Source organism: Schistocerca piceifrons, chromosome 8 (genome assembly GCF_021461385.2).
Source record: "Schistocerca piceifrons isolate TAMUIC-IGC-003096 chromosome 8, iqSchPice1.1, whole genome shotgun sequence".
NCBI lineage: Eukaryota > Metazoa > Arthropoda > Insecta > Orthoptera > Acrididae > Schistocerca > Schistocerca piceifrons.
In genome coordinates this window covers 456,989,429-457,014,414 of record NC_060145.1, presented here as the reverse complement: position 1 = coordinate 457,014,414, position 24,986 = coordinate 456,989,429, and the positions used below count along the sequence as shown (strand labels likewise).

Here is a 24,986-nt window from a genome sequence, read left to right as displayed (position 1 = left end):
GTCAAGGGTTCAGCTAAGGCAAGACAGCATTTTTTAATTATTGCATCTGGTATTCCATCAATTCCACATGTGTACCCTGTTTTCAAGGTTTTTATAACTGATAAAATTTCTTCAGTATATGTGGGTGAAAGTAACAATGATTTAGACACATTTCTCATGCTATTCGATGATGGGGGTGATATTTTGTTGTGTTCTTCCAGTCCACTCACCAACTGTTCACTTATATTTGCAAAATATTTGTTGATGGTCTCTGTAGTTTGGTTGGGCAAGAATCAAACATTTATATATTGTTTGGTTTCACTTGTTTGATTTTTTTATAACTTCTCATATAGCTTTAGATTTGTTTTTTGAGCTTTCAATGTGTTTGTCATTTGCCATTAACAGATTTCATATTTGATAGGATACTAGCTGACAGACTGAGCATTGTCCTGATATTCATTTTGCCAGTTTGATCTCTGACCAAGACGAACATCTTCCTTTCGTTCATTATTACGCAGTATGTACCCTTGCAGTAGACTTGGTGTGTGATGATCGTGGATAGTTTCTGTATGAGCGACACAGCTTCTTTGCATGTCTACAATACAATTTTGTCAATGTTTTTACAGCAACAGTTCTTCACATATCTATAGATGGCTATTGTTTTCTCCTACAGCCATCTGTACTTCACAGTTGAAAGCTGTCAAAAGCACTATCAGACCTCACAGACTTCCTTAAGTTGACTTGATTGTAGGAGTGACTTAGTAAGAAAGAATATGTGTATTAAAACTGTATGCATGATGCAGCATTTTTTCACACATCTCAGTGTTTGACATCACATCTCTTGAACTGTGTGTTGGTACATTCAGCAGCACATGTGGATACTGTGTGCAAAATGTGTTGCAAATAGAGTTACTAACAAAGAAGTAATAAATTTAAACAACATGCATGAATGTGCATGATGCGTAAGTTTGTCATGTATTTCATTATTTATGACATTATATATCCTAAACTATAATAGGTATGTGGTTCTTATACCAATAGCAATTGTTGCCTGACAGAAAGGGATATGTGTACCAAGTTTGATTGAAACTGGTTCAGTGGTTTTTTAGGAGATGTGGAACATACACGTGTGCACTCTCTCTCTCTCTCTCACTCTCTCTCTCTCTCTCTCTCTCTCTCTCTCTCTCTCTCTCTCTCACACACACACACACACACACACACACACACACACACGCATGCACGTACATTTTTATAGTGGATTCAATTGCATCATCCATTTTGAATGGCTACTGTATGGACAAATGAGAAGCAATGTGGGTTTCTTGCTAGTCCGACTCCTATTATACACGCCTGCTGCAAGAGTCAATGAAGCAACTGCTCTGTTCCTTCTTCTACTTTCCATGCCTCCTTAAAATTAGTCTTACTTCCTCGTACATCTCAAACGTACCCACCAGTCTTACTCTACAGGATTAGCTCTTCAATCACACTGAAAATTTCCTTGAATTTATCTCCTACCATTGTTTTAGTTTGTCATTGTATTATATTTACATCATTTGTATTGCACGCTCTGACATGCCCAAAATCAGTTTGAGCAGTCCAGAGTGTGTTAGTATCAATAAAATTTTCTTTGCATATTAAATGAATATTATGTCAGTGTTCTATAGGATTTTTTGTTACCAGAATAGTACCACAAAATGTAGAGAAAATGGGGGCACATATAATGCAACACTTTCCTTTGAGTGCAGTGTGAAGCAGTGGTCAGTATGCCATGTACTCATCACCTTTGAGTGCAGTGTGAAGCAGTGGTCAGTATGCCATGCACTCATCACATAGAAGAATATACAACATATCTACTGTGAAAGACATTGCCATTATATTAAGTTACGAGAATGCCATTTAGAGGATGCGCAACAGCATCTGTCAACAACGAGATGCAGTCTTGAGGCACAAGTTGTTCTCAATTTCAGTTTATGCATTCAGTTGAGGTGAATTTCTTCTTGACAGCATTATAAAATTATTTAAATGTACTTTTCAGGAATGGGGCTGTTAGTCACTTGCATGTTCCATGGATCATAATTTTGACCTCTCACTGTGATACAGAATGGATTAGTTTTAAATTTCAGTACATTTCTCAGTGGAAAATATGGCAACATGCTATTTACAAGGTTTTTTAAGAGCTGTAATTTTTTTATATGCGGACAGTGATTTACATTAATGTTTAATGTCTCTATCCCCCCTCCCCCAACTCTCTCTCTCTCTCTCTCTCTCTCTCTCTCTCTCTCTCTCTCTCTCTCACACACACACACTCACACACACACACACACACACACACACACACACTACTACTACTACTACTACTACTACTACACATTCAGAAATTCTTCTGTGGAATTGTCAAGTAGATGTGATTTCAATTTGTATTTGAACTTAATTTTATTATCCACTAAGTTCGTTACATCGCTGAATGTGTAGTCAAAGATTTTTGTGGCTTATTATGCCACTCCTTGTGCCACACACAGGTTAAATGATGGATTGTGTAGATAATTTATTCTTTTAGTATTGTATTTATGGATGTTACCATTGTTGTCAAACTGTGTATGATGTTATGTTATGTTATGTTATGTGGTTTATTCATCTCATTACATACAATTTTCAAATCAATTGATTTGATGTACAGGAGACATGTCAAGGTTTACAAAAGAAACTTTTTTCACTTTTTTAAGAGAACTACAAAAGTTTACATTATATTTTACATTTCTAAGTTACAGCTACACATGTACATAAAATAATAAATGTATTACAATCCCTGTGTTCAGATTGTGAAGCTGTCCTCAATGAATTCATCGACAGAATAATAACACTTTTCCACCAGGAGAGTAAAGAGCAATCTTTTCAGTGAACCAATCTCCATTTTAAATATATTACTGCCTTTTATTTTATTGAAAATTTTTAACCCCATATACTCTGGCGTTTGGGAATAAAGTTTTAAACGATGTGTTGGAAGTTTGAAGTTATCTCTGTGGCGAGTGCTGTAGTTGTGGTCAAAACGGAAATTGTCTAGTGTATGTTGATTTCTATATAGGAACACCACCATCTCATATATGTAAAGTGAGGGGATAGATAGTACTTTTAAATTTTTTAACAGTGGTCGACAGGATTCCCGTTTTTTTGCAACACACATGTTTCTAATTACTTTCTTTTGTAATACTAGGAGCCTAGTGACATTTGCTGAATTTCCCCAGAAGATTATGCCATAACGAATAACTGACTCAAAGTAGCAGTGATAAACTATCTTTCTGGTATCTATGTTTGTGGCACCTGACAAAATACACATTGCAAATGCTAAGTTGTTCAGTTGATTTGCTAAGTAATCTATGTGTACCTTCCAATTTAAATTTTTGTCAAGATTTAGCCCTAAGAACTTCACGTGGTTTGCTTCTGTGATATCCTGATCATTGCAAGTTATCTTTATTTCACTCCTTTCTGCTGATTTAGCTTCAAATTGCATCATTTTGGTTTTAGTTACATTTAGTTTTAGTCCATTTTGATAGAACCAAGATTCAAGTTTTTCTAAAGTGTTTTTGGCTTTTTCTGGAATATTTTCAGATACCTCATTTTCAATTAGAACTGATGTATCATCAGCAAATAAGACTGAATGAACATCAATAGCAAGTGGTAGGTCATTTACGTAAAAAAGAAACAGATAGGGACCCAATATCGAACCTTGTGGGACTCCTTGGGGAACTGTTTTCCAGTCTGATGAATAATTGGTTCCATTTGAAGTTAAAATTACTCTTTGTTTCCTACCTGACAGGTAAGAGCTAAACCATTTCAAAGCAGTGTCTCTGATTCCATACATCTGTAATTTGTGGAGGAGTAATGCATGGTTCACTGAATCAAAAGCTTTAGTCAGATCACAGAAAATACCTGTGACCTTTCTACCTTTATCTAACGTGGAGCATATTTTTTGGATAAACTCATTTATAGCATTCGCAGTGCTTTTACCCTGTTGGAATCCGAACTGGTTTTTAAAAATTATATCATTTACAGTAAGAAAGTTATTAATTTGTTTTGCTGCAATCTTTTCAAACACTTTAGAGAAGACCGGCAAGAGAGAGATAGGGCGGTAATTCCCCATATCTTCTGTCGATCCTTTCTTGAATAGAGGTTTGATCTCACCATATTTCAATACCTCTGGAAAGCATCCCTGTTCATAAGATTGATTTATAATAGTTGACAGTGGTTGGGAAATAATATCATACACATACTTGATTACAGATGTTGTTATTTCATCCCACCCATGTGAGGTTTTGTTTTTTAGAGACAATATTTCCTTTTCCACATCCCTTTGGGTTATTTTTTCAAATTGTTTAAAAGATGTGTTCTGGCTGTTTTCCAAATTTGTGATGCCCTGATAGAATGTCATATCCACATCCGATCTTACTACGTTTAGGAAGAATTCATTGAAACAACTTGACATCTGAACAGGGTTTACTATAATTTCATTTTCATGTCTAATTTTCAAAATCTCATGAATTTTTACTTTGGCTCCTAGTTCAGACTGAACAACTGACCACACTGCTTTTGTCTTAATTCTGTGTTCTCGTATGAATTTATTATTTGCCATTTTTTTAGCTGCCACTACAACTTTCCTAAATACAGCTTTATACTGTTTGACATAAATGACAAAATCTGGATTTCTGTTTGATTTTAACTCATTGTGGAGCTCTCTCTTTCTGGCACTAGAGATCTTTATTCCTGTTGTAATCCATTTGAGTTTACCATTAACCTTCTTTTGCTTATATCTACGAGGAAATGATTCATTAAATACCTCTAAGAAACAATTTAAGAATTTGTCATAGTTAATCGAGCTTGAACTATTGTAGTCTACAGGCCAGCTTATTATACTTAATTTACTGCGGAATAAATCCATTTTACTTTTACTGAGATCCCTTTTTATACACACTTCTGGAGACTTTAGGTTATTTGCTTTTGGGAGCTCAATAAACAGAGCTGAGTGATCTGAAATACCCAAGTCTAAGCAGTATTTGTGCTTATTTCCACTGTCAAATATGTAGTTAGTAATAATATTATCAATGCAGGTCACTGATCTGCTGTTTTCCCTAGTGCCTTCAGAAAAATTTAGCTTGAAACCAGATTTCTGAATTAAGTCACGAAATTTTGTGGAATCATTGCTTTCAACTAAGACATTTAAGTTGAAGTCTGCTGCTATAACAACTTTTTTCTTACTTTCTTTCTGGAGTTTTTCCAGGAGGCATTCGAATTTGGTTAAAAACACTTTTGTTACCGCACATCCAGGAATTCTGTAGATTGCTATAACCAATGTATTCAGATCACTCAGCTCTACAGAGCAACTTTCAAACACGCTCTCTTCATTTAAATAATTAAAACTATCTCTTACTGTGTAACTTATGGAAGAATTGACAAGAATGCAGGAGCCTCCACGAGATTTGCTTATTCTACAAAAGCTAGCGGCTACCTTATAATTATTAATACTATTTAGTACTTTTATACTATCTTCTGTTAACCAGTGTTCATTTAGGCAGATTATTTTAATATTTACGGATTCTGAAAGCAGAATTTTTAGTTCGTCGATTTTTGAGAATTTACAATTTGGTAGTTCTGCCCCTAAGCCATTTATATTCAAGTGCATCAATAGATCATTTTTTCTTTTAGTTATTTCGCGTGCATCCTTTGTTTGGTACCTAAACTTTTTATTTTCAGTTTGAATTTTTTTTTTTTTTGTCACCCCTATCACAATGAATTAGTTTCCCTTGCTTCTTAGGACTTTACACACGTCTATGAACATTTTACTAAGGTTCACAGAGCCTAATCTATTCAAGTGCAGGCCGTCTTTTCCCAGACACTTGCAGTTTAAGAATTTGTTTGGGTCAATGAATACTGCACCGAGTCTGTTGATGGTTCATAACAAACTTCATAACAGAATAAATGCTCCGTGTGACTGTTGTCATTATGCCAGACTGTATAAACAGCTGTCTACAAAAAGTTCTACAGTCTGTACTAAACATTATCCTTATTAAACATTTTCATGCAATGCACTCCCCTTTTCCTTAGTGATGAGCTACACAGAATACAGTGACATAAGACATTAATGAATGAAAGCAGGAAAAGAAAGTCAACTTTTTGACATTTTTATCTCCTTAATCTGATATTATCCATAATGCAAAAGTTGCGTAGCCTTGACATTGAAGATGCGCTGTAACATGTGACCTCCAGTTCAGACTCTTATCAGTAGAAGCACCTAAGAACCCAGAACATCTTTCATCTTTTTTGATTGAACCTCATTTATAATTTCTAATGGTGTGGTGAGGCCTTGGGCAATATTGAATAACATTTACGGAGTTTTATGTAAATTTAATGACATTCTATTTCCAGAGAATCAATTATTAATTTTCAAAACAATACATTTTCAGCTTTGGAAGTTACTCTGCTAGACTTGATTATAATACTTGCTTTATCAGCAAACAGAACTGCTGCTGGGTATGCAATGGAAGATTGTTAATATATAATGAGAGCACAAGCGGAGCCAACAATGATCACTGTGGTTCACGCTCAACTTAACTGTATTATATTCTGAAAGCATTGTCTCACTAGGAGGCCTCTCGTCCAGTGTTAAGTATGTTGTATGTGAGACAGTGTGATCAGAGGTGCAGTGGTGGAGAAATTATGACACTGTGCTACAACTGACATGCTCCCGTATATTTTCCATGTTAAGAAAGGTTGCCAAATCTACTCTGTTTCTCATAAAATTTCATAGTTAGGATCTGTAGTTTTCTGCATTGTCTCAGTTGATAAGTTAGTCCTTTACAAACTTCTGTATGGCTGTTTGGCTTCAGTTGTTCACAAATTGTTCCAAGAAATTTCCGGGATTATGGACATGCCTCAAATGTTTCCTAATTAAACTGGAATTGATGAACAGATTATTCAGACAAAAAGGTAAAGTAATAAAAATATGTAATCTGAAAGCAGGAACAGTAATTATAGCACAATGGCATTCAGAAATTTTACTTGTGAAGTTGCAGTTACCACATTGTTCAGTGAGATGCGTTATTCTTATTTATAGATTCTTCCATCACTTCTTGTTAGGACAATTCTACTGATCAGTAGAATAAAAACAGTTTACTTGTTATTCAACCTCAATAAAAAATGTTTTACTTCTTATGGGTTCCGAGGGTTCTTTAGCAAATGGCTTGTTTTACCTGGATCATTGGGAAGGCGTACAGACCACAATATTTTAAGCACATAATTGAGATCATGTCATATGATGATTTGATAGTGATATTTTGTTGAACTTTGATGTGTTCATTTGTCTACACGTTTTTTTGCACCTCTGTGTATACTGTGAATGACATGTGCCTTCCCACAATGACAGGAACGTGACTTGTAACTGGTTTATATTGCTTCTGCCATACCTTTGTTCATTCCACAACTTTTGGGGCTTTCCTGTATGATGGATGATGTGTGAATGAACAGACAGAATTTTGGCTCCCGTGACCACATTCTGTGTGACCTCATATTAGCTACCAGCTGGCACTAATTTTTTTTCTTCAAGAAAGAACTCTCTCTGTTTTCTTCTGAGTGTTGTTCCCTTATGGGCATCCCTGCTGGCTAGTTTTCTATTCTGCACAGTGTAGTGACATTGACATTTTGTGTCTATGGGAATGTCTTTCATTGTTTTTTGTATTTGTTTCATCTTCCCTTACTTCTTTGAGCTGAAGGGGAAAATGTAATTTTTAAATTAGATTGTGCTTGGATTCTCTTATTAATACATTTGATATGCAACCTCATTACAAGTGCTGACAACATTTGTAGGCTCATCTAATAGATTTAAGGGAGTGCAGTGAATGTCCTCTACCGTTGATAAATGTTGAATGGGATGTTGAAGACTGGGAAATTGTCCTTGTTTTTCAATTCTGTCATTAACATATCTGGATATTGAGTGTTTAAAATATATAAGATACATTTAAAGGCTGGCACAATAAAATCGTGACAATAGGTTTCATCACTGCAAGTTTAGGTACTTTCCTTCAAATCTCTTCCTGAATTTGAGCCTGCTGGGGGCATAAGACTCAATAACTGTTGGAGATTTTTGGTCAAATGTTTGAGCTGAGTGAAAACAAAGATTCCCTGTAAATTACATAATAAATTTTTGCCTGGATATTACTAGTCAAATGTAGAGTGGAAAATCAACAAATGGGCTATCAAATTGACCAGCATGAACTCCAGCTTTGCAAAAGACTTTTTTATTGAAACTCATGCTGGTAAATTTGATACTCAACCCCCCCCCACACACACACACACCAGCATTCTTTTTCTCCCTCTCCTCTCCCAACTTTTCAACCACTCTCCCTTCTCTTTCCCCTCCCTTTCTCCCTTTGTCCCACTCTTTTTTTGGCTATGAAAAGTTGAACAAAAATCCATTGTGTAATTTATTGGTAGTCTTTGTTTTCAATCCAATCAAACATTTGACCAAAAATTTCGAGTCTACGAGCAGCATTTGACTAAAGTTTGCTTTTTGGTTTCCACTGTGAGAGAACTGTTGCTTCTCACAGTTTATTACAAAAATGGTTTGATTTTAGTTGGTGTCTGATGACAAGATTCCCACTTAGTGGGAAAATTTAAATCTAGCCACATTATGTGACTAAACTATTAATGTTTGAAAAAAGTTTCTCTACACTAATAGTTAAGAGTTAAAACAATGTATTTAGAAAATAAAACCATTTCAATTACTGATTGAAGTCAACAGCACACTCTTCCATGTTGCATAATGATTGCATTCACAACCTCAAGCATTACCAGTAGCATAATGGGGACACTAGCAGCCACGTGATGACCTGTTACACGTCACATGATACATTCGGTCTTGATTTGTCCTCTGCCTTGTTAATTGTCTATGTCACACCTATGCCACAGTTTTTAGAAGGGGAAAGGCCTTAGCAGTGTAGAAAAAGTTGTTGCATGATACAGTTTCCTGTCCTTGCATCATGTGTTAAAACCCCCAACACCTCACCATTTGGGGAGTAACCATGCAATACATTATTGATAATGTTTCATCCCTGAATGGCAGACAAGAAATGTGGCATTCAGTTTATACATTAGCAGAATAATTGGCTGGTTTCCAGTTTCAGTTGTAGTATTATCTGTTTTTACCCATGTCAACACAGTGGCATCATCGTTTTACACTTCATTAATGTAAGCATGTTGATATTTATTTCAAGAAGTATAAGTTGATTTCTCTTTTAATAAAACCAGATGTTTGTGTTGTTGTCATAGTCTCCAATCCAAAGACTGATGTGATGCAGCACTCTAAGCTAGCTGTGCAAACCTCTTCATCTCTGTATAACTATTGTAACCTGCTTACCGTAGTCAAGTCTTGGTCTGCCTCTACATTTTTACCATGCACACTTTCCTCCATTATCAAACTGATTATTCCTTGATGCCTAAGGGTCTGTCCTACCAACTGATCCCTTCCTTTAGTCAAGTTTTACCATAAGTTTCTTGTCTCCCAAAGTTGATTCAATAGCTCTTCATTAATTTTCCAATTTACCCATCTAATAAACAGCAGTTTTTTGTAATGCCACATTTCAAAAGCTTATATCTATTCTTATGCACTGTTACTGTGCAATACCACTATTCAAATAAATATGTTCAGAAAAGATTTCAAACACTTAAATTTATGTTAGATGTCAAAAATTTTCTCTTTTTTTCAGAAAAGCTTTTGTTGTTACTGCCAGTCTGAATTTTATCTTCTCTTTGTCTGCCATCATCCCTTATTTTAGTACTCTTGTTTTACTTTTGTTGATGTGCACCATGGAACTCTTTCCACAGGACTATTTGCTCCAGTCATCTGCTCTTCCAAGTTCTCTGCTGTCTCTGGCAGAAGTGTAAAATCATTGACCTCCATCACATCCTGTGCTCTCACAATCCCCCCTGGCCTAACTTCCACTAACGTGTTCCCACTGCCTCATCTTGCCTTTTCCCTTCTCTCTTCTGTCTCCACTGCTCCTTCTCCATCCAAATCATGCACTGCCCTTTCCCACTTTCCTCTCCAACCCCCCCCCCCCCCTGCTCCCCCTCCACACACACACACACACACACACACACACACACACACACACCAGCATTCTTCTTCTCCCTCTCCTCTCCCACCTTTTCAACCACTCTCCCTTCTCTTTCCCCTCCCTTTCTCCTTCTTATTTTCATCTTTCTCTCCTTTTTCCCCACTTGCCCATTTTACACCTAAGTTCCCCTTTTCCCTCTTCTTACATCTCCATTTGTTGTGCCCTCTGTATTCTTTTCACGTAATTGTTCAGATGCAAAGCCATTCGTCCAGAGATCTGCCTCTTTTCTGCTATTCCCTCCTTGCATCCTTCCCTACCAGCTCTCCACCTCCATCAGCTCAGGAAATAGCTATCAGTAGTGAAGAAGTATCAGTAATTAGTTTTGTCATGGCCACGAGAGTGAATGTTTGGGTGCCTGTGAATGTGTGTACTATTGCTAGAAAAACAAGTAGTGCTCGAAAACTAGTGTGTATGCTGTCACCTGTTTCTGTGCTATGTGCATTGATCCACAGTGAGTGACTGCCTTTCCCTTATTTTACAAATTTAGTATATTGTATGTTATTCAGTGATTTTTACTGGGCCTTGGTTTTTGCCTATTTGATACTCTACTGCCTTCACTATTTCTTCTCTCAAAACTACTCTTTTATTTTCTGTTGTTTTGATTTCCCCTATTTCTGTCTATTGTTGTATAATGCTGCATTTGAAACTACTAGCAGCATCAGGTTCCATTTCCTACGTTCCTCCAAGTTATTCAGCTTTACCCTGTAGTTTAGCCAATAAATTATGTTCACATCTGCCACTGGAAATGTTCTATAATTTAAAATTTTGTTTCAGAATCTCTGTCTTACCGTAATATAATGAATCTAAGATCTTGCAGTGTCTATGCAGATCTTCATTGTATACAATGTTGTTTCATGATTTCTAAACCAAGTGTTAGCAGTGATTAAATTGTGTTCTGTGCAAAATTCTACAAAGGGTCCCCTGTTTTTCATTTCCCGCATACCTGTTTCACTATGGGTTTTCCTTCATTTTCTTTCCCTACTATCAAATCCCAGTCTCATTATATTTTTGTCATTTGCAAAGATAGTAAGATATAAACTTAAACTATTATAGTGGGCAGTGGCCTTTATTTATCGTAACTATGATAATCCAGTCACTTTGTTGTTAATAATAGATTACATTCATTCTTATTTTCTTATTCTATATCAGACCTATGCCTGCATTACTGCTATTTGATTTTGTAGTGATAGCTCTGTCTCTCCTGCCACCACACTTCAGTAATTACCAATATATCTAAGTTCAGTCTATCTGTATCTCTTTGTAAATTCTCTGAATTACCTACTCAGTTAAGGGATCTAACATTGTACCATCTGACCCACATAATACCAGTTTTGTTTTTCCTAATTACCAGATCCTCCTGAGAAGTCTTGCCTGGAAGTCCAAATAGGGGAATATTTTATCAATCATCATTAAGCTATGTAGTGAGCAGCAGGAACTGCAACAGTTGTAATTGACCCTTACTTTCAGCTGCTGATAGTTACAACACAGCAAGGTTAAGGTAACTGACGTTACAAGGCTGAATCAGTCAACCATCATTACTTTTGCCCCTGAAACTACTGCAAGGGCTGCTACTCCTCTTCAGGAACCATAGTTAGTCTAATATCTCCATAGGCACCCTTCCAACATGATTGCACCTATGATACTGCTGTCTGTATTGTTCAGGCATGCAAGCCACCTCACTATGGCACAGTCTTTGATTCATGGGGAGGGGGGGGGGGGGGGGGGGGGGGGGGGGAGAAATGAGATGTTACATCAGTAACTAAATATTGAAATTAGATGTGTCATTTATTTATTATTCTGAATTTCATTCATTTATTTCAATGAGAACAACATGCTTCAAAGAAATTATTTTCTTGGGCTTCTGATACTTGGTTGAAAGTTTAAATAGAGTCAAAACAAGAGAACAAAGAAAGACAGTTTCAGGAAAGAAAACTATTAAAGTTGTTGTAAAAGCAAACTTTTCAGCCAGAAAACTCACCAATCACCACTTTTTTTTTAACAGGTAATTTCAAATCACCAAGGCTTCATCTTCAGGCACATAACATGACAACATTTTGAGTTTGTATGTCTAATCATTTATAAACAAAAACATTTGAATGCTAATTTTGCCAAAAACAGATGGGAGTTCTGCCAAGAATAGATGTAAATTTTACCAAAATTAGATGCTAAATTTTAAATTTCCCAGTCAAAATGGGACTTAGCCTCCTTATTTGTATGACTAAATCCTTAAACCTGAGGCACACTGCCCTGCATCTTAGAAAATGTTATGAACTATATTTTACATTTGTGAGTGTTTTAAATTATTTTCTTCTCAGTTTTGTTGTCTCATTGCTCAACATAAATTAATTTATTTCTTGTTGAGACAAAAAACTGATTTAGCTGTAAAATCATTTTATTCTTTATTTTCATGTGAGCACTTCTAATTTGAATGACACTGAAATATGTAAAATAATTAAACTCTTAAGTTTACCTTTGGTTTTTTCCCTTCTGTTTTGCTGTTTTAGAGGTGGTTTGCTGAATATTTGTAACATGTTACCTATAGAACTGTCATGTAAATGTTGAACTCCAGTGAAACAATGTTGATTGTCTACTAATCTCCGATCATTGATGATATTTGTTACAGGGTATCAACCATTTCATCTAGAAGTATCATGTCAAGTGAAGCCTATGTCCCTATTTTATGAACTTTTTGGACACACATCACATTTATAATCTTAGTGTGCCTCCATTATATTGTGCCTTCACCAGTCGAAAAGTGAAAGAACACTTAAAATCTCAGATTTTATACAAAATTTGACATTGGTCATTGTATTATTTATTTAATTTTGAAATTAACTGAGGAGGTGTTGCCTGTTTCTTTATTGCTGGAAAGTTTTTTAAAATTATATGTTTGTTTTAAAGCAATGTAACAAGCAAATTGTGTGAAAGAGAAAGTGAGAAAGACACGTCAGAAATTTTAAGAAAATTGTATATTATTAAAATAAAAGAGAAACTATCAAACTTCTCATAATATTATGAACAAGAGTAATGAAATAATTTCATTATTTGTCATAAAATAACCTGCATGATGCACTAGTACAAACAAAATGTCCCTGTTATTGTCATTGTGCATCCACAGCTAACTATGTTTAACAACTGAGTGGATTTTTTTTAATATATGTAAGAATCATTATGCCTGTGAGTATTTTTTAATTTTAAAAATATTTTATAAGGGTATAGAAATGTTACCATAAGCAATGTATTGCAAATGTTCTCTTTTGACTTATATATCACGAGTTCATCTTTGGTACTTACGGTTAGTATTACGTGACCAAGGATCTAACAGTTTATCTTTAATTTATTTTACAAGTGAATCATTATTTTTACTATTTCATGAGCAATGTTAAGCTGTTTAGTTTCTTTCAGCATGATACACTGTACATAATTTACAGGCTGAATCATAGATGATCAACTTCTTCCCCTCTTAATAAATGGTGCCAGGTATATGGAATTCCGTTTTTAACTGCGTTATAGGTATTCCAGTATTTGTGTGGAGAAAAAACCCTATTTATTCTCAACATAAATATTTCTGTTCATGAATTTATATCATCTAAGATGTCAAGGATAGGTATATGTGTAATACATCTGGAAGGTACACAAATAATAATTTCATAAGAAGCTAAGTGGAAGTGATGAGAGAGTAAAATTGGGTGGGGGGATGGGGGGGGGGGGGGGGGTGACGCATCCTGAAAATCAATAAGAAAATATAAAAAAATAAAAAAGATTTCAGCTATAAACTTGAACCATTCATTCTTCCTGTACATGTATTGCTTCTGTGTAGCAGAAGATCATTATCATAATTTAAGAAATATTTATTGTTGTTGCTTGCCATGTGGTGTCTTTTGTAAATATACCAGTGTCCATAAGAAATACTCTACTTTTGACCATAACTATCAATGATAAATGTTGATGGTTTCCTTAAATGGCATGTATCTTTTTATTGCACCTCTATGAAGGTGGGTTGTGAATACAGAGCTCGATTGTGATTGGTGTTGATATTTCAAGTAATTGTTGTGATTATAATTGTGATAAGTAGCACTGTGATGAAACTTTATAAGCTTACGTCAGCAGACAACAATGAACAATTCATGGACTAATATAGATTACAGAAGATGGCATTGTGTCATATAGTAAACATTGTTTTAGGGTATATTGTGTTGTACACTGGCAAATAATAGTGGAAAGCATTGTTGGTTTCTAAATGACAGTCATGTTGGAAAGTAATTTAGTCTTAGATTCACTGTCAAATATCATTTTTCTATTCATTCCAACATATTATTTATTAATATAAATGTTTTGTTGTACTCTTATTGTCTAGAAGAATTTTGTTTTACTAGACATAACCAGCAGTAGTTGAAGCATTGCAAACACAGTGTACATACATTTAAACAGCTTATCATTTGTGGAATTTCTCTGATGCTTATGTAATTTGTGACCATGACTGATGCAGGGAGCACAGTCCTAATAATCTGTGATGCAGATTAATATTGTAGAAAAAAGCTGAAGAATCTCAACATGGCCCAAATAAGTCATATTTTATACCTAAAATGGGAATTTTTGTGCTTTATTAGACCCGATGTCTCCCTGGATCAATCCTTCTTCAGCTCACTTTGCAAGGGAAAAGGAGAATTCAGGTCCTGATGACTGTCATAGGAATATTGCTGGCTCTGCCCATTTTCGGTGTTGTAGTGTGTGATGTTTAACCTCATTCAGTAGCCAAAGAAATTTTACTTGTTTACTGTAAATACCCGAATTTGTTGCCCACTTCCACATAACTACATACAGCCATAGAACGTACATTTAAAGCCTAAAATGAGATTAAAAGAATGAACAAAGCAAGAAAATTTGACATTTGTGTTAGATGTTGCTGTTACTCTTGTTTCTTATAAAATCCTATTTTAGTGCTGTTGTTGCAGTAAATCTGTGGTCACCAAAGGTACTGTACTTTGGGATGTAGTTTAGGTTCAAGCCTCAGAAGTAATATTGAGATATGAGTTACTGTTGCGTAAGGCTGTGCACAAAATTATGCTAACAGAAATCATTTTCATAAGTAATGTTTTGGTATGTAGCATAGTAGTTATTGTAAAAATACAAAATCTGTTAAATTTACAAACACTGTGCATAGACCACAGAAGGATAACATTGTGAGTTAACAGTATGCATAACAACCAACCAATGAAAGATCAGCTACACATTTTTTGAATTCTGTGAGCCACCTGCAGTGTCCTTTGTTGTTTTATATAAGTAAGCTATATAACTTAAATATTTATTTATTTATAAATTGTCTGAACATAAATTAAAATCAGTTTGTACATAAAATGGCTCAGTATTTGAATAATTCAAACAGCCTCAACTTGAGAATGAAAAATTACATATGTAGCTATTTGTGTACATATGTTCTCTAACATGGAGAGACATGTATCAAAAATATTTTTCTGCAATACAGCTACCATGTAGCAATAGTTCTGGAATATCTAATATGTATAGCTTTCTGAAATTTCACACAGATTACAAAATGCTTTATGCTTTAGTATTGCATTTTTATTGTTTCACTGTCTCAGATGTGTGCCAAAGAAAGTTTCACAAAAGTTGCTGACTAAATGATATTCCTTCCACAGGCCTGATTCTACAGTGTGGAATAAATATGCATGATGAGTTAGGAAATTATTGTATGGGAATTTGGACTATGGAAATTTTATAAGAAATAATTTCAAAATTGACATTGTCTTTAAAAAAATGGTGCTAAATGTTACAGGGAAGTGTGGCATGAACTGGGGTTTGTTAGAGCAATAGTTGAAGTCATTGAGAGAGACTGAATGCTAATTTGAAACCTAATGTGTAATGTTACCTTGCAGCACTCAATTTATTCCATAGACGAGTGTGGAGCCATTCAGTATGGTACATTATTTATTTGGGAATACTGTTGCAATTTCTTTTATTTTTTTATTTTTTATCTATTTATTTATTTTTAATGTTATCAGTATTCTGTCAATAATGCAATGACTTATTCCTCAACCACTAACTTTGAGTCATATAGTCACACTGAATTCTGGAATATGGGTGAAACATCTGAGGGGCAATGAGAAATGAAGAAAAACTGGAATATAAAGGAATACACATAAGAAAATATCAGGAAAATGAAAAATCTTGGTAGGAGAACTTTAAGAGGAATAAAAATGGGTGGTAACAGCACTATGCCATCTTTTATGACTTTGCTATTGATGGAGTGTTGTATCTAGCAACAAAAGTAAATTATAAACAAGGAGTTGGTAAAACGCTATGATCGACATATTTTTCATTATTTTCCTTTTCATGTTATTTTTCATGCACATCCTCTCACTTAAAACTGAAAAATCTTTCTGTCCTTTATCACACAGCTGGTGCTCAGTTAGCTGTACAAAATCCGTGGTGTACCTGTCTCCATCAATAAATAAGCCTGAATTTAAACTCAGAAGTCAGTTACTGACTCACCTTGGCAATGGATCTAAAGCTCTCGCTCAACATACCCTGAAAAGAATTTATGTGATGTACTTGCATGCCAGCAAATTAATTGTCTCATACCACATAAGTTTAACACAAACACAGTGCTGATCCTCATAACTCGTTGCAGTGGAATATGACTTAGACGATTGAGCATTACTTAAGTTATCTGTGCTGCAGCTGAAACGTGTATAAACTGTAGTAGTTTATCCTTACTCACCTGCAAATAAAGAGTTGCAGTTTACTATTTTCTCCAGGTATTTGGTATTTTAATGTGCTGTGGGGGTACTGGGATAATATCTTTTTATAGAAATGAAAGTTTTTAAATGTATCTTACATTAATGTGGAAGTTAATAATCTAAGGCAAAAGTATGTTGGTACCGGATACTGTATTGCTGACAAGGGAACATTCCCCAAGAATCAATAAACAATCTCCATGACACTTGGCAGATGTGTAGAGGGGGCAAAATAGTGCAATATGTAATTTTTTATTTGTGTGTCTTCAAAACACTCATATATAAAAAGTATTTTTCATATAGGAGTTGATATGTAATTAATGCTCTTGAAAACTGTATAATCAACATTAGTAATAATTTGAAATTTTGCAAAATACCCAAACACCATTAATTAATTCTGAAATATGAAAACTTTTGTTACAATGTAAAGAAGCTTTCAAGCCACATACATCCATGTGTAATAAAGCTGGTTTCTGAAATATCATTTTTGGAAAATATGGTGTGCACTGTGTGCTATAGGGGTATTTTCAACATGCCTAATTAAAATATCTAAACATTAATAATTACTATTCTAATTATTTATTTTAGTTATATTTGTTTCATGTTTTAAATTGTTATTTTTAAGTGACTTGTTATTTTAGAAAATAATTATAATAGTGATATGTGTTAGGAAATGATTAAAACATTACACTTTTTACACCAAGCTCATAAAATGAACAAAATTTCTGTCGTGTGATATAACATGATGGAGAAGACAATACAAAATGAAATGCAACAAGAACTTCAAATTGTCGTGGGTGATCCTCCAAACATCTTGATTTGTATCAGGCATATTTCGGTACATCGGTAAGCCTTGGTGATGAGAATCAATCTACACTTGTGACTGCAACTTGAGCATATTGTTTCTCAAGTAGAGATTGACTTTGTAATCACTTGACAGAACTAGATCTGAAAATCTTCTCCCAAAGTTCTTTCTAACATCGAAAGCTGTATATGTTACACAGTTGTGCGTGTACTGTCCAGCCCTTAGGGATCACCCAGATGTTTCTTGTTCTCAGGTTCGATGCTCACCTCCCTTGTTTTCATAGTTTTAAAAGAAAATAATTGGGAGTTTGGTCTGAGAATTTGTGAATCTCTTTCTGAAGCCCCAAATAGCCTTGTGACAGCATCTAAATTCTGGTAAACAAATGCTGAAGGTCAAAAGATACTTTAAAACTTGTTATCTTTTGCATTGAGGGAGAAAATATCTGTGTTATTATTGGATTCTTGTGATGGTCAATGTGGAAGAACTATTAGAGCATTATACATGAACACAAGGAACTTGTCCATCTGGTGATCCCAAAGGGCTCAATAGCATACATACAGCCATCGGACACATACAGCTTTCAATATTGGAAGAACTTAGTGAGAAGACTTTCAGATTTAGTTCTGTTGAATCATCATGCTGTCAATCTCCTCCTGAGAAACAATATAATCAAGCTGCAGTCATTAGCAAATGAAACAATTCCCTATTCTGAGGCTTACAAATGCACTGAAATATGCCTGATACAAATTAGGATATTGAGAGGATCACCCGTGACAATTTGAAATTCTACTTAAATTTGTTTTATATTGTCTTCTCTGTTATGTATATCCCATGGTGTAAATAACATTATGTTTTAAGCTTTTGCTTACAGATTATCATTACTGTCATTATTTTCTATCATAATATTGAATTACTTAAAAATAATTTAAAACATAAAACAAAGTTTGCCCTCTTAAGGGCTGAATGCACCTCGCTTGCTAACAGCGCTCGCTCGGCAGACCGGATGGTCATCCATCCAAGTGCTAGCCTCAGCCTGACAGCGCTTAACTTTGGTGATATGACATTAACTGTGTAGCCACTGCAGCAAGGCCATTCACTGTTCAATTTGAGGAACATTTAATTATGTGTAAACTTTCATACTGAAAACATTTTTTACTCAGCATCATTTCGAACATACTCCGCCTAAACCCTAAAATGCCAAATTACCTTTTAGGGTGTATTTTACCCCTTAAAAGTGAAATTAGGCACAAGGAAGAAAAAAAAATGTATTACCGTACTTTGACCCCTTTGCAACACCCACAAAGTTTCATCAAGGATCGTTATTGACAGTTAGGAATGTTCGTTTGTAAGTGGTATGTAAATGAAGGATTAATATTTGAAAACAGGAGTGCCTGGATAGACAATGTGGAGAGCTGCGTTGAAACCAATCTTGGACAGAATACCACAACTATGTCATCATATCAGGCAACTTAGGTGTACTTTCGAGTGATTTTGTGGCAATTTATTGACACAAATTCTTTGTTTTCTCCATTTATTTCTAGCAACAAAATAATTACAAGAACTGTTACTCGTATTTAATAGGGGCACAAATATGTCATCCTACCTCTCTTCTCCCTCCACAGCTCTGCTGAAACACTTGTAGAGCTATAAAACACAAAACACCTATAGTTAGGGATAAAAATATATTTATCAGTTCTGTACAAAAACGTAACTCAATCTAAGACTTTCTGGCTTGGTTGGTGTAAAATGTTTCACTATCATCTTAGACTCAACTTGTCTGTGGGACAAGCAAAGAAGCTGGGGCCATGAAGAAAGGGAAAAGTCTTAGTAAATACAACATGTGTGACTAAAGATTATGACATATAGTGGACATACTAAAATTTTTGTGTATGGAAAAAAGTGAGGGATAACAGCAATTATTGTACAAAAGTATATATATGTGTCTGTGAGTTCTCAGCTGGTCATGATTACAGCTTCCAAACATTGGGGCAAGAATATAAAAATATGCCTATCAGAATACTATTCCAAGGCTGGCAATAGAATATAAATTTACACAGAACAAAATCCTGACACTTGAAATATTACTTAATAATGTCTGTTCATATAGCTCAGCAGTATTTCAATTTGTTATTCAGTTTTAAAAGAGGTGAATAGCTAGCAAGGAGGCTGGTTAGGCAGTGGGCTGTAGCAAGATATAGTTTAGGTTTAATTAGTTTCATGTTCCATGGATCAATTGCATGAGAAATCATAATGATCTGTAATGAGTCATTTTACACTCACATCACAAATGTAATTTGTAAAAATTGCTATGATCTGAACAATTAAAATTTTTTAAAAATATTCTTTGTTAGTGCGCTTATGGTGGATTGGTTTGCTACTGTAGTGTTCATTAAGGTTTACATAGAGGAAATACAATAAATGTTACATGAATAATCAAGAACAATACTGTTCAACGTAAATCAGTGTACCAAAAAAGAATCAGAAGCAAAAACAATGCCTCCCGGTGTAGCAGTGCCTCGTTTTGCCAGTTGATGGAACTGCTGGAGTGTGAGTTCCGTGGGGCACAGACAGATTGCGAACAGCTGCCATCACAAAGTATTCTCTTTTTTACTTCTGTGTAGGATACATCATGCTTCAAGGCTTGTTAATGTGTATGACTGTAGGGGATATTCATTATAACGTGCTAAAAATTTTTGGACTCACAGTCTGTGGATTTTTCCTACTTTAGTCGAATTGGATGTATTTTTATGCAACAATTTCTGCTTATTTGTTTCCATACATGAAGTATTGCTTAGTTGTGTGTTGATCATTTATAGCCTTCTAATTGCACCTCAAAATTTCTCTTCCACAAGGTGCCTCAACACAGAAATGATTACCATCTCCAAACAATACTGTTGGGAGATGTATGTTAGGAACAGTATTGTAAAAATACAGTTCCTTGAGCAACATCTATGTTTACACATTCTTGTTTATCAGGTGAGGCGGCACAGTGGTCAGCATACTGGACTCGCATTTGGGAGGATGACGCTTCAAACCCGCGTCTGGCCATCCTGATTTAGGTTCTCCATGATCTCGATAAATTGCCAAGGAACTACTGGAACGGTTTTTTTGAAAGGGCACGGTTGACTTCCTTCCCTGCCCTTCCCTAACCTGGTGGGACTGATGTCCTCACTGTTTGGTCCCCTCCTCCAAATTAACCAACCAACGAACATTCTTGTTCTGAGTAATGGTACTCTAATGTGTCAAATGCTTTGGCCACATGAAACAATATGAGTGTTACACATCCTCCTTTATCTAGTGTTTCTGGAACTACACTTGTGAACTAGACTACTGAAGGTCTTGATCTTTTCTCACCCTGAATGCAACTGTTCTAGAGAAGGAAGGGCATATTTACTTAAGTGCCTCCAACATTGTTTTTCATAATAGTTTCTAATGTTTTTAACTTATCCACCCAATTATGTCTTGTGTAGATGAAGAACTTTGCCATTACACAGAAACAATTGGATGCAAATTACCATTCTAACGTTTTTGGCGACTAAGAGTGTGTGAAGTGTATGTGCAAACTTCCCACTTCTCTTACACGAGTCGACTTACATGGTGTACACAGCTGATCTTCTCTGGATAACCGGCTTCTGGAATCTCTATAAACTTCTTCTCCGAAGAATGATGCTAATTACAGGAACCTTAAAGACCCTCTACTTGCGAAATAATTAGGTACTCGAAAAATACTTTTCAACAACTATTTGTATATTTGAGGTTCACAAAGAACAAAATTCATACTTTGCACATAAATATTTAGACTTTTCTTGTAAGTCACTCTAGAAACAGATTTAAGTACATTTAGCAAAGAGTTGGCCTAACAACCATAAACCTATTACAAACAAATCGTAAACTACGTCTTGCCGGCAGCAAGCCCAAGATAAGAGTTTTTTTTTTTTTTTTTAGGCTTCAGGATATCTCAATTGGTTCTTGTTATTTATAACTATGGTCACTGATACAATTAGCACAGAATAACCTAGAAGTTCCACAGTTCTTCCATATACTTTCACTAGAGAACTTCCATGGATCACCCGACAAGTACGTGTCGGTGTCGTTTGTACGCCCTGTCTACCTTCTGCTCACGACTGATTTCATGCCTGCACACACAAACATGTGATGCACAGTAGGTAGGATTCTGGCATCGCACTCTCTCGTCTAAAATATGGTGTGTTCAAGATGGTAGAAAGCCGAGTGGTTCTAGAATTTACGCAGAAATTCTTGAAACATTACATATCTCCCCCCCCCCCCCCCCCCCCCCCCTCAGATCAAACACGCAATATTTTTTAAATAATCATTATGTAAATAACATCATCCATATCATAACCACATACTTTTCTTCTACATGTTTATATACATATTTTTTTCAACTACAATTCTTTTTACTCTCTTAACCAGGCTTCTGCTTACATTCTTTCGACTGTTTTCTTACTCTACTTTGTTTAGATATGAGCATATGTGCAAGGTTTTACTCAACTTTTCTAATATTTAGGAATTATGAGGGCCCCAATTGTAAACTCCAGGTATTTGTGACACATGGGTAATCTACTTTCTGTTCTCATCTATTGTACTACCTTTCCTTAGTATGTACTATTTTACTATTCTTCATAGTTTGGAGGAACTCCGGTCAAAATGAAATTGTTCTCTAGACACTCGTAAACTTTCCATGAAACACATTAATTGCTCGTTGCGAATAGAAATTCAAAACTTTCTAGAATAATCCCTACAAAATTTTGTGAATTTTGTCACGATACTGTCCCTTTCCCCTAGGATCAGTACCTATACCTTGCTTGTGGTTAGACCTTATGAGAGTACTTCCTCTTTCAGTTCTGGTAGGTATGCCCCTTTATAAAACATTCCTATTTTTTAGGGCAACAGGTCGTCCTACCTCTACGTTGATACGCCTGTCCTTTACAGTTAGTAAATGCCAGGTACGTCCCCCTTTACCCTTTCTGAGTAGGCCTCACAGTTCATTACCCTAGTACACATTTCTATGTATACTACAATTAAGTATTTTCTGGTAAAGCTACAAATCTACTCTACACTTCGGATTCACTTCTTAATATATCATTTAATCCCTAGAGTCCTCCTCTACTTCTCAACTTCTATACTCATAGTAGATACTATGTCTACCTATAATTCAAGTCCTGCTATCCTACTATTCATCAATTTTCAGAGTATTTATTATAATGACTTTTCTTAAAAGACTATCACAATCAATTCCACTCTTGTTTGCATTCTTTTTCTTTGCTCGTGCCTCCTCCTTATGTATACTCGATGTAGAATTGTCCTAGTTTTTATATACATATGTATATGTATGATGTAGAATCGTCATAGTCCTTATATATACAGATGTATGTGCATGTGTGCATATTTTCTTATATACCCACAAACTTTTCCCTACAACACCTGGCGGTTCTCACATTGCATCAGGTTTCTAGTCTGTAATTTCAATGTTTGTGTATAAGGGTATTCTTGTGTGTATGTGGATGTGTGTTCGTGTTAGTCTGATACTTCGGCCTTCTTATCTAAAGATCAAGATGTAGGTTATTAGAAACCACGGAAACGAGAGAAGGACTTCAGCGATAGAAGTTTTGTGAATATGGAAAGAGGGAAAAAATAGATAGGTCCTCAAATGAGAAGTGAGAAAGGAAAAAAAATAGATATGGTTGCTAAGACCTAAGAATAGAAAGTAGATAGCCCCAAAGACAGGAAGTCCTTACCCACTCCTCTTCCCTAGGATCCCTACGCCTCAAGTACTTGAGTGAGACGACGGAGGAGGTTTGGTGTTCAGTCATCTCCAACAGAGGGGGCATTCCCATCTTCAGCCTTGTGGTCCCCGAAGGAAATCTTAGTAGCCCTATGGAAACAGCAAATGGTGAAGAATCAGGCACACTTGTTTGCAAGGGTTGTCTGAAAAGTGTGATGTGTGTTTTGTGTTAGCCATAGTTTATTTGCTCTTGTAAACCATGCTTTTACCTACAACACTCACCCCTTTCAAACTTAATACAAACCCTCCCATTTATATCACATCTCACAAAAGGTATAAAATATTCTATACAAAATAGAAAAATCTATATACTACGGTATATTAGTTGTTCAACTAGTCACACAATATTATATTTTCAACAAATATAATATTCCATTCAGTTCACTTTAGCTAAATATCACTTTTTACCTGTGATTTTGTAGGACTGTTTTTTATTTGACTGTCATATCCGGTTTTCTAAGATATAAGATTACAGGGTAGTTTAAGATTTTAGGAACAGATGACAGAATAGTTTAAGATTTTAAAGGAATTCGGTGCAGGGGAGCTATTTTGGAAGAAACACTGAAAACAGCTCGGGATGCAGTGGTCGTCACTCCGTCCATTAACTCAGAATGTTAACGTCCCTGGGGATAAACAGCTTTACATCTTTTACTTTGTACTTCCCTTTCTCTGATCCAGTTGAAGGATCTACTAAAAATAAGGTCTTAGAATGGATCACTGTTTGCACCTGATATGGTCATTCATATTCTGGAAAATTTTAAGGAGTCTCCTTCTTTAGCATCGAGCTTTGAAGATGTTGTTTTATGAGAACCAGGTCATCGACTTGGTATTGTGGTTCTATAGCCTTTTCATTATGCTTACTTAATCTTTGTTGTGCTTTTTCAATTAAATTTTTAAAAACTATTTCCTGATTCATTTCATAATCGACACTCGGTTGTTCGGGCCAATTAAAACATTTAATTAGAGGTTCTCCTATGAAAGGTGTATCTATAACTTTTAAAGGTGTTAACCCGGTCGATAAATGTGGTAATTCATTTAGAATAGGTTCAAAGCCTTTAATTTTCATTGCCCATAAAGTATGTTTTTCATGGCAGTAGGTACGGCATAGTTTTCCAATTTCTTTCCTTACTCATTCACACGGGTTTGATGACAGGTTATAGTTGGATATTAACACTTGAAAAATACCTTCCCACACTAGAAATTCTTTAAATTTGTTACAAATTGCGGGTCATCATCCGTTAGAAACTGTTTTGGTTTACCTACTTCCAGAAAGCATTGTTGTAAACAGTGTATAACTTTCTGCGTATTGGCTCTTTTGATTGGATATAGTTTAACATATTTCAACCAGCACTCTATGATGACTAAAATGTATGATACTCCTCCTTTTCCTTGTGGAATTGGTCCCAAAAAAATCTGCTGCTGTGAGGTTGTGTAATGACTTGGGAATAGGGTACATTTTGCACTTCACCTGAGTATTA

At 35.3% G+C, this 24,986-nt stretch overlaps 1 protein-coding gene across 1 annotated transcript in view; it reads left to right on the top strand.

Moving 5' to 3' along the window:
- The window catches only part of LOC124712449 (ubiquitin carboxyl-terminal hydrolase 2-like), a 253,015-nt gene extending 237,515 nt beyond the window's left edge, over window positions 1-15,500 (top strand). Inside the window, 2 exon segments of the mRNA XM_047242744.1 lie at window positions 12,766-12,814; window positions 12,816-15,500. Of these exon segments, the coding sequence (XP_047098700.1) occupies window positions 12,766-12,814; window positions 12,816-12,854 (88 nt within the window). The 3' untranslated portion in view covers window positions 12,855-15,500.
- The last annotated feature ends 9,486 nt before the right edge of the window (window positions 15,501-24,986 follow it).